We start from the raw sequence: 15,009 nt of genomic DNA on the forward strand, positions 1-15,009 counted from the left end.
TACAATATTTTTTTTCTTGTCCTGTTGGATCGTATATGTGCAGGTGTATAACCGCGTTTATTTATGAAGTAAACATCATTAAAAAATGTTGACATTGACAATTCAATGAAGAAGATTAAATTTTTCCTTCGTCTTTTCAATTTTTCCTCATTTATTATTTTTATTGTATTGTTATAATTTCCCTGATACTACTTTTTCATTTGTTAATATTTTATTTTGTATATAAATGAATTACTATGTAACTACTAGTGTTAGAAGAGACTACACTATTATTTACAACCTTGCTCCTTGAACTCGGTGGAATTCGATAATAAGAACTTATAAACGTAAACAATGTCTGATAAACCAGTGGTAGCAAGTGGTAATCAACCTATTGTTAAAATAGGTCACTATACATTAGGAGCTACCTTGGGAGTGGGCACATTCGGTAAAGTGAAGATTGGAGAACATCAACTGACAAAGCACAAGGTCGCAGTTAAAATTCTTAATCGACAAAAGATTAAATCCTTAGATGTCGTCGGTAAAATTAGACGTGAAATACAGAACCTTAAGCTATTCAGGCATCCCCATATTATTAAATTGTACCAGGTAACTTATATTTTAAATAATTTCTACTACAATTGAGTGTGATGTGATATGGGTAATGTATATATTTAATGTCTGTCGAGTTTCTTTATGTTATATGTGTATTACAGGTGATATCTACACCAACAGATATATTTATGATAATGGAATATGTGTCTGGTGGTGAACTTTTTGACTACATTGTTAAAAGAGGTAAACTTCAAGAACACGAAGCCAGGCGTTTCTTCCAGCAAATCATATCAGGTGTAGACTACTGCCATAGACATATGATTGTTCATAGAGACTTAAAACCAGAGAATCTTCTGCTAGATCATAATATGCATGTAAAGATAGCAGACTTTGGCTTGTCTAATATGATGATGGATGGAGAATTTTTGAGGACATCCTGTGGATCACCTAATTATGCCGCCCCTGAGGTAAATCACTTGTATAGCTACTACTCAACTATAGTATGCACTACTAAGAGTTTATGATTAATATATCTTTATTTATAATACAACACTATTACACTTAACTACTTATGTCCACTTTAATTTTACTTCCAAAATTCCAATGATATTGAGTCAATTTGCTGTCAAATGTTGTTCATTTGATTTTTCTCCTCTTATGGTTGGAATAGAGTATATATAGATTTTACAGTATTTGAACATATGATTTTATATATTTTAATGGTACTTCCATTGAGAATTTAAAGCTAAACTAATCTCAATAACATTTCACTAGTCTATATTTTGGTATATTAAAAAATATATATATAGAATTAAGTATATAATCTTTTAAAATTTTTAATACTTTTCTTTTGTTTCTGTTCAAGGTTATATCGGGTAAACTTTATGCTGGTCCGGAGGTTGACGTGTGGTCATGTGGAGTAATTCTATATGCACTACTCTGTGGGACTTTGCCGTTTGACGATGAACATGTACCCACATTGTTCAGAAAAATCAAGTCAGGAATTTTCCCCATACCTGAGTACTTAAATAAAAGTGTCGTTAGTCTCTTATGCAACATGTTACAAGTTGACCCCATGAAGAGGGCAACTATCGAAGATGTCAAAAAACATGAGTGGTTCCAGAAAGATCTACCTGGTTATTTGTTCCCGTCTCCCGTGGAGCAGGTGGTAATCACAATTGTTGAGTCCTACTAACAGCACTGTATGAACTAGATGGTAAACTATGGTAACTAACATAACTTATTTCTCGGAATGACAGTTCTGTTTGATTCTCGACATTCTGTAAACTTGGAGTTTGCAAGGAAATGTATTTGTCGGTAATAATGTAATCATTACTTATTAATCCCTATTAAAGTCTGATATATCCAATTGCATTTAGGAATTCATTTTGATAAATTTGGTGTGCAAGATTGTGGTGATGATTGAATATTTAAAATATACAGTTGATGATATTGTATGTATGTGTATTATATAGAATTTTAACTAACGAAAAGAATTACATATTTCTTAACAGATTAGACACCCCAACATGTGTTCTACGATCGGAAAACTCGTTGGAGCCAAAGCTAGTTTTATGTCTTGTATTTAAAAAAATCTTAATACCAGTCAATTAGAAGTATTATATTTGACAGTAACAATTAAAATTATACATGTATATTATGATAGATATTTATACCTCTTTTGTGTTTAGCTGTTAATAGCCTCAAAACACAATGAAACTCTAGGCAAGAACATACATTTTATATATTTAGAAGTTTTAATTAAGTCTATAAAGGCTATCTATAAATTTAAACAAACATTTATACACATAACATTTCAGTATTTCTTTATTAAAACATTTACAAGGCCACCCAATATAATATTTTTTTATCTACAAAACATATCAATATTTCTTTATGAAAAACTTGTTATGTTAAGTGCTAAATTTATAGAAACTCTTTTCGTTAGTTAAACATACTCCTGACTAATAAAACACGGATCTTATGGATATGTAATTTCGAATCTAGATATCAATGCAGATATGATATCGATTTCAAATACGAATTTATTCGGATTATCGATTCATTCTATAATTGATTAAATTACAAGGTAACAATTTAACTTCATTTGTAGTCTATTATTTGGTACTAGGTATAAATAAAGAAAAAAATTAAAGCCTTAAATAATAATGAGCTGCTATCGTTAAAAACATTTTCTTCATTGGATTCGGTTACGGAGCCCCATAACATCCCTGTTACAAATCTTGTATAGGGGTTCTATAGCAATACAATGTTTTGTTATGGCATGAATACAGAAAGAAATAAATCTGTGTCACACTATTTATGAGGCTGACTGTATTAAGCCTTCATAAATAGTATTTATAGCATGTTTTGGTTTCACCTCCAATAATATTTTTTAAATTGTTATTTATTTTAAATTATATACTCAATATATACTATATTACAAGAACATGGAAGTCGTGCTTATCACGTGAATTAGTCTAAATTTACTATCTACTTATGTTGGTATATGATATTATTTATTCTAAAACCCGGAACATTTCTGCTGCATTTCCTGGTATCAGTTCAATGTTTATTTGTTTATTCGCTTTTTCAAATTGCCATTACAAAATGCGTCTTCTCTTTTATTATTATAGATAGATGTTAAATATAGATAGATTAGACATATGAGTGTCTTTTAGAAATAGGAAAACATTATTTTTGTATTCGTCTGTTAAGTTGGTACCATTCAGATTAGGAACATTCTTAACAGGACATACATGCAAATATTAACTTCCGGCCCCTGAGAGAATTTTCTTTACTAATAATACAATATTAATTTAAATAAAATGTTTTTTATATGTTTATTTAAAATTAAATTAATTGGATTTTGTTATATATTATTTGTTGCTTTAGTTACTTACTACTTTATTTGTTCAATTCGATCACGAACTTGGCTGAAACGCATTCTCTCAGCTGCAGGATAGTAATTAATATTGCATGTATGTATGAACTTTTTCTATCTAAGAAAATGTTCTCTGAAACAGGACAGTAGCGTGATAGACACAGAGGCGATCGCCGAAGTGTGCGACAAGTTCGGTGTACGCGAGAACGAAGTCCACAACGCTTTGCTCAGCGGAGACCCGCACGACCAGCTCGCCATAGCCTACCATCTCATCATAGACAACAAGAGAATCGCAGACGAAGCCGCTAAGGCCGAAATCAAAGAGTTCTACGTCGCCAGTAAGATTTCCCATTCAATAACACTTAATAGTATACTAATATCCTCCTGACCGATTGGCAACCACAGGTGTACTTTCTATTATCTTAATCCAATGGGACAGGACATCCGACACGACTTAAATGAGTTCAGACAAAGATAGATACAAAGTTTTTGTGACACGTGAATGTACACACTTCCAACTTCATGGTTCCGATAGAAAAACTCTTATAATTTTTTTTCTGTCCGACCCGGGGTTAGCGGTAGGCAAGGAATTTTCTCATTTTATACCCAAATGTCAGCTTGTATGCGTAAATAAAAACACGGTGGCGACGGTGCCCCGCAGGCAGCTCGCCGCCCGCCAGCGCCGACAGCGCGCGCCCGCACCCCGAGCGCATCGCGCCGCTGCGCGACAAGGCGGCGCCCGCCGCGCAGCCGCAGCACGACAAGCAGAGGGGCACGCCCGTCAAACGGTCAGCGCCGCCTTTGGCTGGAGTTTGCTATTCGGCCGCTGTTCACTGCTTTTATTGCCTGCGCTCGTCGGAGAGCTCCATTTGTCAGCCCCTCCGACGTCCACGTTGAGATCTGCTGGTGTGACCGATATGAGTCGTGATTTAATTTTTGGTTTGAGGTGTATGCATTTTTCATCAGATAGTAGTGCTTGGGAATGTATTGCACGTGTAGGAGAAGTTTAAAAATCGCAAGGAATCGACACAAATCAGTGAGCGTTCAAAGCTGCATGAGTTATAAACAGTTGCACTTGAACTAAGGTAACTTTGCTTTCCTTCGGTAATAGCTATCAATGCGTTATTAAAATGTAATGTAAACTTTACAGGGCAAAGTGGCACCTAGGAATCCGATCTCAGAGCAAGCCCAACGACATAATGTTGGAAGTATTTCGTGCTATGAAAGCACTCGACTACGAGTGGAAAGTCATCAATCCTTATCATGTCAGGTAAAAAAAATAGATTTTTTATTATGAGCCTAAGGTCTGATCTGCTTTTGAAGAGAAGGTATGGAATTCGTTTTAGACACGTGCCGGTTTCCTTACGATGTTTTCCTTTTCTAACCATATGAATTAAAAACATAAATAAATAGTTAAAATTTTAGTAGCGCCTCGGTTTGAAGCAATCTTCGGATTCACGCGGTCTAATTACTGGGTTCCTCTATTATTTTATTGTATGTAAGTTTATACATAATTTTTCACTTCGTAAATATATTGATTTGCAGTACTATTCTATTGCAGTACGATTCATCTTACTCGCAAAATTATCTTGCACTCGCATAAGTAATTTAATAAATGTTATAATTATTTAAATCAATGTCGTATATTACTTTCTGAAAGTTTACGATCGTGGTTCGCGGTGAGTTTTGAAATGAGAAGAAGAATAGCTCAACTGATGTTTGTCAAATCTCGCATTACATTGTATTAAATGTTTCAGAGTTCGCACCTTGAACAAGATGACACAGAAACACATCAAAATGTCGCTCCAACTGTACCAAGTCGACTACAAGTCCTACCTCCTCGACTTCAAGTCTCTTTCCGGCGAGAAGGAGGACACGGATGAGGAGGCCTCGCCCCTCGCCCCGTCCCCGTCCCCCTCACTCCCTCCGCCGGTTCCCACTCAGCCCCAGGGTCACCACACCATGGAATTCTTCGAAATGTGTGCAGCACTCATTATTCAACTAGCTAGGTAATGTTTTAAAACGAGTTTTCCATTTGCCTTTAACTTCGTAGTTAAAGGTCGTAGTAACTTCTAGCCAGTCCTTATCGAATATTACAATTGAATAGATGCGTTTTTGGTCGTCGAATATGCTTTTTTGTGTAATAATGATGTACTATTTTTAGAAAAGCTTTATTACGTCGATATTCATAAACCTTAAATTCATACACCACTTGCGGAAGTTTAATTAGCTTTTAGATAATAGTGTAACTTGTAATTGCTCCCAGTCCATACTTAAATAAAATCCCAAGATATTGTATGAAAATTGTAGGTACAATAAATATTTAAATGCATACAATTCGGTCCCAATACTGATAGTTTCAGTTATTTTTTATAATTTGTACAAATTACTTCAAAGCTATATACTATTGACACATAGTACTGTCATGATAACTTGTTTATAAATAGTAGTCAATTTACCTTTTAGAGTAAGTATAAACCGTTTCGAAATTAATCACTTATTTACATAACATTTACAGGCATAAGCAATAGCACTAGTATTATATAAACAATTATTTTGTACATCCTGTATCAGAAAATGTAAAAAAAACGCCCCAAATCGGCCTCAGTATAAGAACATAAGAATTATTCAATAAATGCTTGTTTATTTCTAATAAGAAATACTTTAACATTTTGCTAGTTCGTTCCCACAATATTAAAAATAATTTTGATGTCCTGCTCATTTTGTTAACAAAAGAAAGAAAAAAAAAATAAACTCTCCAAAGCGTTTGTAATATTCAAACTATTTAAATATATGAAAGTTATAATTAAATATATTGCTTGAATAAGAAAATAACTTTGTTAATTTGTTAAATAGAGATATTAAATTAATTAAAAAACAGCAACTGACATTGAATTACCATTATGCCATTAGTGTTGTAAATTATGGTTTTATGCAAACATGGAGGTTTCAATGTCGGCGAAGTTACTATCGGAACTTTGTAAGTAAAATTAAAGTATATAAGTAGGTAAATGAGGAATAGGGTTGTATTATAAATAAAGATATATTAATCAAATGTTTGGAGTGTAATATAGCAGAGCTATTAGCAAATTGCATGAGATATGTAAATCTAAGGTTTGTTTATATTTACTTCTTCAATTGGAATAAGGTAAGATTGTATTGTCACCAGCGTCAAGTGTCAGTCATGGTTTTGGTTGGTACCGGTTTAAAATTAATTTCCGGGATTAGACCCACACATACTAACAGCTGAAGTTAAATAAAAGCTAATCAAGCTAGTATTAGTAATGTATAAGATATGTGGATACATGTTGTAAATAAAGATTGTAAAGAAAGAGATCCCATGTCGACACGAGTGTCATTACCAAAGAAATATTAAAGTGCCTTTTGTATAAGTAAGAGCGTTATTCCTGTAGTCTTGAGTACCTGGACATTACTAATTCCATTCACCTTAAATTTCAATATTAAACATGTTAATGTATTACATAATAAAATAAAAATAGCATACTGTTAAATACAACGTCATTATTACAGATAATATAAAAAAATAGTTACCCAAAAAGTTGACATGAATGTTATTATTATAAGAATTTAAAATTTACATGCTGAATATTATGAATTCGATTGAATTTTATACTTGTAATTTAGTAATATATAGAAGACTATTATTCTTATATACATATATGATTAAAAGTGGGCTGTTGAATTTAAATAATTATGATGGTCATTTGCGTCGAATCAAAATACAAGGATTAATTAAGTTCAAGGACGTGGTATCAAACGTTGTATACATTTTTCATCAAAGTTTACCATGTGTGGTTCGTTATTTAAAACGCTGAGCGATATTATCTGTATTTTTGATCGATGCACGTCACTAACCACTTGTATTAAGCAATAATTTTAAACCCTCATATGACGTTGTTGACTAATGCGAAAAAAACGTAGCTTTAATTCTTTGACCATAGCATAGCTTCCTATTATAGATCTACTAAAAACTTAAAGAATATTAAATTATTTAGAGCGCAAAGTGTGTTTTATTTTAATTTAACCTGAATAAATAAAATTCCAAATTCTGTTACAATACTGCAATTTATTTAAGACCTAAATTTATTAAGAGAACTAAGATTTTTTGAAAACAGCCTAGGGATGTAACAACGATAAGGAGCTTTACTATCATAATAAATATCTTCTACCATCGATAAACTAAAAATAATGACTTCAGCTCATGAGCTCTATAGTATGATAAAAGATCACATGTTCCATATTTGAATTGAAATCGGGCTTCCTGTGATGTCGGCGGCGCTCACGCGGCGGCGGAGGGCGCCACGGGCGCGCCCTCGTCCGGCTTGCTCTCCAGCGAGAAGGGGGGGATGCGGCAGTCGAACGTGTATCCGTCTTCCCGCTCCATTCTGAACGTCCCCCTGTTATATAATATGACAATTACGTAATACATATATTATGTACAATTTAGATTGTAAAGTGCTTCGACCGGAAACGACTAGTAGGATCTCTCCAGGGGTGGCGGTACGTACCACATGTGGCCGCTGGGCGCCTGCAGACTGACGTGACTGCTGTACTGGAAGGCGGGCGAATGCCGCGCCAGCAGCGGTTCTTGTCCCACCACGCCGCGCCCGCGCACGGTTTCCAGCGTGCCGCTCAAGGAGAAAATCCGCCAGTGCCTTTCCCTGAGTTGCACAGCTTGTGAACCAAGGTTTTCGAGGCGTATGCAGTACCTCCACTAAAATAAGTTAAAATACCGTTTTTATTTCGTTCATTACTGACAAAATTGTAAAATGCATTATAAACCTAAACATTTATTTGTATGTTTATAATTCGTTAGATTTTTAAAAGTTTATCCTTACCCAATAGACAGCTGAGTTTTGTGATTCGCGACTGCCCATATAAAACGGTATAACCGTAACGCGCACGCCCTCTGTAGTCTCACGGTGGACGTCGCTCAATTCCAACCATGGATGATTCTTCTTTTGCCAAGCTCGAAGCGTCTCTTGCGCTATGAAGGGTGGATCTAAATAAAATTTATTTACGATTGATTATTTTGTTACAACTTCAATGTATATCAGACTTTCAAAGTTGAGTACTAAAATATTGAAACAGATTTTACAAATAAGCATAACGACAGGTTTAATTTTTCTATTTTAAAGAAAGTAAAAATCGGATGTTACGTACATTACACACGATAATTGAGACACAGACGAGAACAATTGCTAGTTCCTTGGTGGCTAATTTTATTATGAAAACTAACCGGACAGTAAAGAATAACTTCGAATAAAATTAATCTTAATCTATATGATTATTTTTAATGTTTTGTTATTTAAAGTTTATGTCAACATTTTTATCAAAAGTGACCTGTAAGTAATTTGACTCAGAAATGATATCTTTAACTATTTAAATAAAGAAGCCTAATGTTATCGAAAATAATATACCTTTATCTGGATTGTGCATAAGAAATTTATCAAAAAGTTCGTGTTGCAATGGCACCCGTTCTACAGATGTATAGGGAATGATGTCATCATGGGCCACATAGTCTAAACCAGGTATAGCATACAGACTGCGACTAGATTCTTGGTTGCCTAAGAAGGTAACTGCCTCAGTTTGTGCTCTCTGAAATATCACTTTATATCAACAAAAACATTAATAAGGACCTAAAGTCAAGCAGATATTAAAAACTGAGCATCGTAAGAACTTCCGTCAATATAATTTTTTTTGTAAAACATAAATGTGTAATTTTAGTTGTAATATATTTTATTTATTATAATTAATTTTTATAGTAATTACTATTCTTATTCATATTTGATACACAAGATTATAAATTATATTACTTAGATTCAATACACATAAAAAGTTTGGAATAGTTCGAAATAAAGGCGTCTCATATCAAATAATATGTTTAAAAAATGTTACCATCATAAAAACACAAGTAGTTAATATTTATAGGAACCATTAAATTAGAAGTACTAAATGTATGCAAAAATATGAACAATAAAGCTGCCATTTTTTAACATAGATACAAAACTAAGGGACACATTCTGTGCTTATATACTAAATGAGTTTATTTTTAATTGTGTAACTCATTTTATATATGTATTTGTAATATATTTTGCTCCACAAAAACAAAATGGATATGATTGCTGTAAAAACCCCAATATGACAAATACATTTTATAATATATGATTTAATACTAAACAATGAATGAATGAATCTGTACTTATACATGAATATCTAAATTAAAATCAATGAAAGATACCACACAGTTTTCATGAGTTGACAAAAAAGTGGCAAATTACCATGAGATTTTTTTTAACTAGTGTTTATTTTAATTATGCAACTACTTATATTTATAATTTTGGTTTTGTTTATTGATGTAAACTTTATAATAAAATTATTTTAACCTAAATAATTTATAAAGTAACTTTTGTTTAAATTTATTAATTACATTAGAACATACAGAGTAAGACACTAAGTTAATTACTTAAATTAAGAGAATTGAAATAATAATCTAGTCTTACTTAAAATTACATTAAATATTTTAATTAATTTGCTAGATTTTATGTAAATTAAGTTAGAACTTAAGATACAATTATATTATATAAGGCATAATTCTTTAATTAGTAAAAATGGTTATGATTTGGTTTAGATGACACAATAAGAAAAAATATTAAAATAAATATTATTTAGGAATTAAAACATGTCCAAAAGCAGTTATTTAAACAAAAACATATCAATTTAATATTGTTTTACTTAAAACATAACAATGTTAGTCATGATTATTACAACAGAAAAAAAGGTTCAAATATTTCAATGTACCTTTTTCTTCCACTCAGGTCTCATGTCGTAGTGTGTTTGCATAGTCAAAAATAAATTAACTTTAATTAAAATTGTATTCGAAATTCAAAATTTATTTTAATATTTTTATTATTTCTATTTTATGCAAACATATATATAAATATAAAGTTTTAAAAATAAATAATAAAAGATTAAAAGTCAACAATTAAATAAACATTAATATATAAAAGTAAAGAAAAAAATATCATTTGATGAATGAAAATTGTAAACTAGTCTATGGTAAAGATGACTTTATTTATTTCTAGCAAAGTATCTCACTTAATGTACAAATAAACTCGAATATTTATATGATAATAACTCAAAATGTAACAAATAAAATGTCTCGAAAATTGTTACAAATTTAAACTTAAAGAAACTTAGTATTCATAGTCAATTCTGATTAAAACACTTACCTACAATAGATAATATACTTTAGTAAACACAGTATAATAATGTATTTGGAAATAAAATTTATTTTATAAATAACCCTATGAATTAGATTGTTTAGTATTTTTAAACAGAAGCCTCTTGGTACATGCAATTAATTTAATCTTCAAGACATTTTACAATGTGATTGCATATAATAATATTAAGTTATAAAAAGCTATAATTGTGTGCCAACCTACCTCGCTTTTAAAATAACCTACTTTAACAGCAAAATACCAAATAATTATATTCCACATATTGTAAGACAATTGCAACATAATTATTATCATTAGAATACAAATGTCAGGCAAATATTGCTTACACAGATAGATATTTTTTATATCAAAGCTGAGTTAGTAAGAGGATTAATTGATAATAAGTAAATTAAAAATGGATAAGATTACTTACTATGTATGGTGCGTCTCTGGTGTCTATTAGAACTTGATAGAAGGTGTGAGTTCTACCTTTAACTTCTTTGCCAACATTTGAAAGCGTATCTCGCGAATTGTCTGTAGTACCCGAGGACTCCGTGCTTTCCTTTTTATTAGTGGCATCCCGATCATAAACCCTCGCTAACCATGGAAATAATATAACACCCCTATAGCCAAATACTTTATGCAAAATTAATTGTCCTGTTTCGTATTTGCCCGATGTTTTTGGTGCTTCTAATTTACCAACTTCAGCTAGTCTGGGAAATAAAAATTAAAAATGTATTAGGTTAGGTACGTAATATATGTAAAATATAAAATACGTTAAAGACATTAAAACACCTGGTGTAGTAAGCTACATGAGTTAATAATATCCTAAAGGCTGTTAATCTTAATGGATTTGTAGGTACAAATCTTAATAATATCTCCATTTTATCATTTTAAATTGTTATTTTTTTCGCAACACATAAATGTTTTTGGTTTTTGTTTGACACTGACTTATGCCAAATTGACACAATACTTTAACTTTATACTTAAAAAATATATACTTCGCAATAAGTAACAATTTTTAATTTAAGATTTGATTGATTTTCTCGTAGTCAGAGAATAAAAACTATAACTTTCTTGATGAACACAAAAAGTTTTTGTCTCTTCCATTAATAAAAATATTAGCTTTATGAATTTGTAATTCCGTTAATTTTCTCCAATTACTCTACTATTACAGGCAACTGTACTACTTGTAGTAATGTAGTTGTATGTAGTTACCCTGGACTGAATTTTAACTTTTTGTTTATTGTTTACTTTATATGTTTCAAGACTAAATAAATATTTCTATAAATTGTCATACTTATGGCTTATTTTTTAAGGATACATTTTCAAATAATTTTTTCAGGGCAAAAAAATTAAGAGTTGGTAACCCTCAAGCAAAATAAAAGTTTAAAGGTTCAAACTTCATAGTTCTAATTTAGTCTTTCATTTATTTTAATTTTTTCGTTGTTTTAATTAAATTAATAAAAATGTTAAGTATTTTATCAAGAACTGCTTATTGTTATGGTACGTAGTTAACAAGCTTGATTTAGTTACACAAAAAAATAATTCAAATGTTTTTACCTTTACAATTGATATCGTAAGTAGTGAAGTTATCATAACATTTATATTTCAGTACCATCAACATTACGCAGTTCCCGATGCATTGCTTCCCTATCGGCTCTACCAGAAACGTACCAGATGTTATATAAAACCTGTCGAGATTTCGCCGAGCAAGAGCTCAAGCCAAACGCTGCAAAATATGATCGAGACCATTTGTATCCTAAAGAAGCTATTAAAAAAATGGGTGAACTTGGCCTTATGGCGATAGCTACATCTGAAGATCTAGGAGGATCTGGACTAGATTACTTGGCATATGCTATAGCATTAGAGGAAATATCCAGAGGATGTGCTTCAGCTGGTGTTATAATGTCAGTGAATAACTCATTATACCTGGGTCCCTTGAACCACTGGGGCACTGACAAGCAGAAACAGGAGTTTGTCACTCCTTTTTGCACTGGTCTGTTAAACTTAAGAAAAAAATGATAATAATCTTTGTATAATAATATACTCTATAACTCTTCATTTCTATTTACAGGTGACATAGTAGGATGTTTTGCACTATCTGAGCCTGGAAATGGTTCAGATGCAGGTGCAGCATCCACAACGGCTAAAACTAAAGGAGATTGTTGGATTCTTAATGGCACCAAATGTTGGATAACAAATGGTTATGAAAGTAAAGCATCTGTTGTATTTGCTACAACTGACAAGAGCCTTAAACATAGAGGTATATCTGCATTTGTTGTGCCAAAACCTATAAATGGACTCGAATTAGGAAAGAAAGAAGACAAGCTTGGTATACGAGGTTCATCAACCTGTTCCCTCATGTTTGAAGACTGTGAGATTCCTAAGGAGAATATTTTGGGTGAGCCTGGTTTTGGTTTCAAAATTGCAATGATGACATTAGATGCAGGTAGAATTGGTATTGCATCGCAAGCTTTAGGCATTGCACAGGTAATCTAAATTTAAATGATTAGATGTGACATGTAAATAATACTTTTTATTTATATAATACCTATTTTTAGGCATCTCTGGATGTGGCTGTAGAATATGCCTCAAAGAGAATGGCATTTGGCAAACCAATTATGAAGTTGCAGGCAATACAGAACAAATTGGCTGATATGGCATTGCAGCTAGAGTCTGCCAGGCTACTAACTTGGCGTGCAGCTTGGTTAAAAGATAACAAAAAGCCATACACAAAAGAAGCAGCTATGGCAAAACTTGCAGCATCTGAGGCAGCTACATTTCTATCACATCAGTGTATACAAGTAATTATTATATAGTTTCTTAAACAAAGTCTTATACATATTTTTTTATTTTATATATATTTCAAAACTTGTATTATTTGAACCAGGGTATGAAAAAATCCGATTTTTATAATAAATATCAAAAATCAGATTTTTTAAAATATATCTGATATATATCCAGGCTAAGAAAACGAAGCAAATTTCATTCTGTAAACACTTAAAAATGTGAAAGGAATTTGTAAAATAATACAAGTGTCGAAATACCACATTTTTTATTAAAAAAAAGTAACAAAGGAATTATTGTCTATTTGAGAAAATTTTTTTTAATGAACACTTAAAACACAAGTACCTTTTATTATTATAATAATCTTCATTTGTTTGTGAAATAAATCAACTAATTTTATTTTAATATTAATTTGTAATCGACTAATCATAAAAAGTAATCATTCAGAGTCAGGCCTTAAGCATAGATCTATGAGTGCTGTTCAGAAGATAGGAAAAAATCAATTGATATATATTGTGATATTTATCATGATATATATCCGCGAACCCTGATTTGAACATAAACCAAATGAAGAATGTTTTTGGTGGAATATAATCGTTCAAAACCTAATATAGTTAAATCAATAATCCCATCAAATCCTAATTGCATGCAGCAGTTAAATTCTTGTAAACAACTAATTTTTGATAAGACTTCATTAGTAGCATATGTATACTCTATTCCAATCTAAGGAATAACAATAAACAAACCTTAGATTGACATATTATTCCATGTGATTCACCAATAGCTCTGTTATATTATGTACTACAGGCAGTTCATTACCTATAACCACTTTAATTTTAACCACTTTAAAATTTCCAAAACAAATTCAACAATAATATTTTTTATAGTGTCGATTCAAAGTTGAAGCTGTTTATTATGCTGTATTCCTTTTATGGTTGGAATAGACTACAAGTATTTATTTTATGCTGATACCATTCTAATATCAAATAAAAAATAAATAAATGTAATTTGTTTTAGATCCTAGGAGGCATGGGTTATGTGTCGGATATGCCTGCTGAACGACACTATAGAGATGCAAGAATTACTGAGATATATGAAGGTACATCAGAAATTCAGAGACTTGTTATTGCAGGACAACTGATTAAGGAGTATGGTGTATAGTTTATATTTTTTATATGTATAAAGAGAGTGTATTATAAATTGTTATAAAGACTTATTATTTCAAGTCTAGTATATTCTTGCAATACTTATCAGAACCTTTTCAGTATAATACTTTCTCACAAAACCATGCAAACAATGAGTAATAGGGTAATATCTTTTTTTGGTACAGTAAAAGATTTTAAATTAGTTTGAGGTTTACATTTTTTATAATAACTGAATTCATTCATAATATTATGAACATGTTTACCTAATGAAATGTGCAGCCTTTCCTTATTTCTGTTAAAAGATAAAACAAACAATCAACAAAATATTCTTATATAGATGTTTTTTCTATTTACTTGTAATTATTTATTGCACTAAAAAGGCAGACTATACATTAAGATAAATCTAAAATTTATT

General features: G+C 31.3%; 3 protein-coding genes across 4 annotated transcripts; 2 read left to right on the plus strand and 1 right to left on the minus strand.

Moving 5' to 3' along the window:
• The first annotated feature begins 76 nt into the window (after window positions 1-76).
• LOC113395634 (5'-AMP-activated protein kinase catalytic subunit alpha-2) lies at window positions 77-7,442 on the plus strand. 2 transcript variants are annotated; one of them, XM_026633278.2, is made up of 7 exons: window positions 77-588; window positions 696-1,001; window positions 1,400-1,702; window positions 3,561-3,756; window positions 4,080-4,206; window positions 4,569-4,688; window positions 5,176-7,442. In XM_026633278.2, exons 1-7 carry the CDS (start codon window positions 334-336, stop codon window positions 5,429-5,431), a joined length of 1,563 nt encoding a protein of 520 aa, XP_026489063.1. In that variant the 5' UTR covers window positions 77-333; the 3' UTR covers window positions 5,432-7,442. The 2 variants fall into 2 exon arrangements, with proteins under 2 accessions (XP_026489063.1, XP_026489064.1); XM_026633279.2 differs by having other exon boundaries at window positions 1,400-1,699.
• A 43-nt stretch (window positions 7,443-7,485) lies between these two features.
• Window positions 7,486-11,647, minus strand: LOC113395637 (polymerase delta-interacting protein 2). Its single transcript, XM_026633281.2, has 6 exons — window positions 11,455-11,647; window positions 11,093-11,372; window positions 8,860-9,037; window positions 8,278-8,441; window positions 7,948-8,153; window positions 7,486-7,836 (listed from the first exon to the last, which is right to left on the minus strand). The coding sequence occupies exons 1-6, from the start codon at window positions 11,541-11,543 to the stop codon at window positions 7,719-7,721; spliced, it is 1,035 nt and encodes a 344-aa protein (XP_026489066.2). The 5' UTR covers window positions 11,544-11,647; the 3' UTR covers window positions 7,486-7,718.
• Window positions 11,648-12,003: 356 nt separating this feature from the next.
• LOC113395636 (short-chain specific acyl-CoA dehydrogenase, mitochondrial) lies at window positions 12,004-14,674 on the plus strand. Its single transcript, XM_026633280.2, has 5 exons — window positions 12,004-12,165; window positions 12,275-12,658; window positions 12,737-13,152; window positions 13,224-13,466; window positions 14,467-14,674. Exons 1-5 carry the CDS (start codon window positions 12,129-12,131, stop codon window positions 14,608-14,610), a joined length of 1,224 nt encoding a protein of 407 aa, XP_026489065.2. The 5' UTR covers window positions 12,004-12,128; the 3' UTR covers window positions 14,611-14,674.
• The last annotated feature ends 335 nt before the right edge of the window (window positions 14,675-15,009 follow it).

The sequence above is a fragment of the Vanessa tameamea genome, chromosome 21, assembly GCF_037043105.1.
Source record: "Vanessa tameamea isolate UH-Manoa-2023 chromosome 21, ilVanTame1 primary haplotype, whole genome shotgun sequence".
Classification (NCBI taxonomy): domain Eukaryota; kingdom Metazoa; phylum Arthropoda; class Insecta; order Lepidoptera; family Nymphalidae; genus Vanessa; species Vanessa tameamea.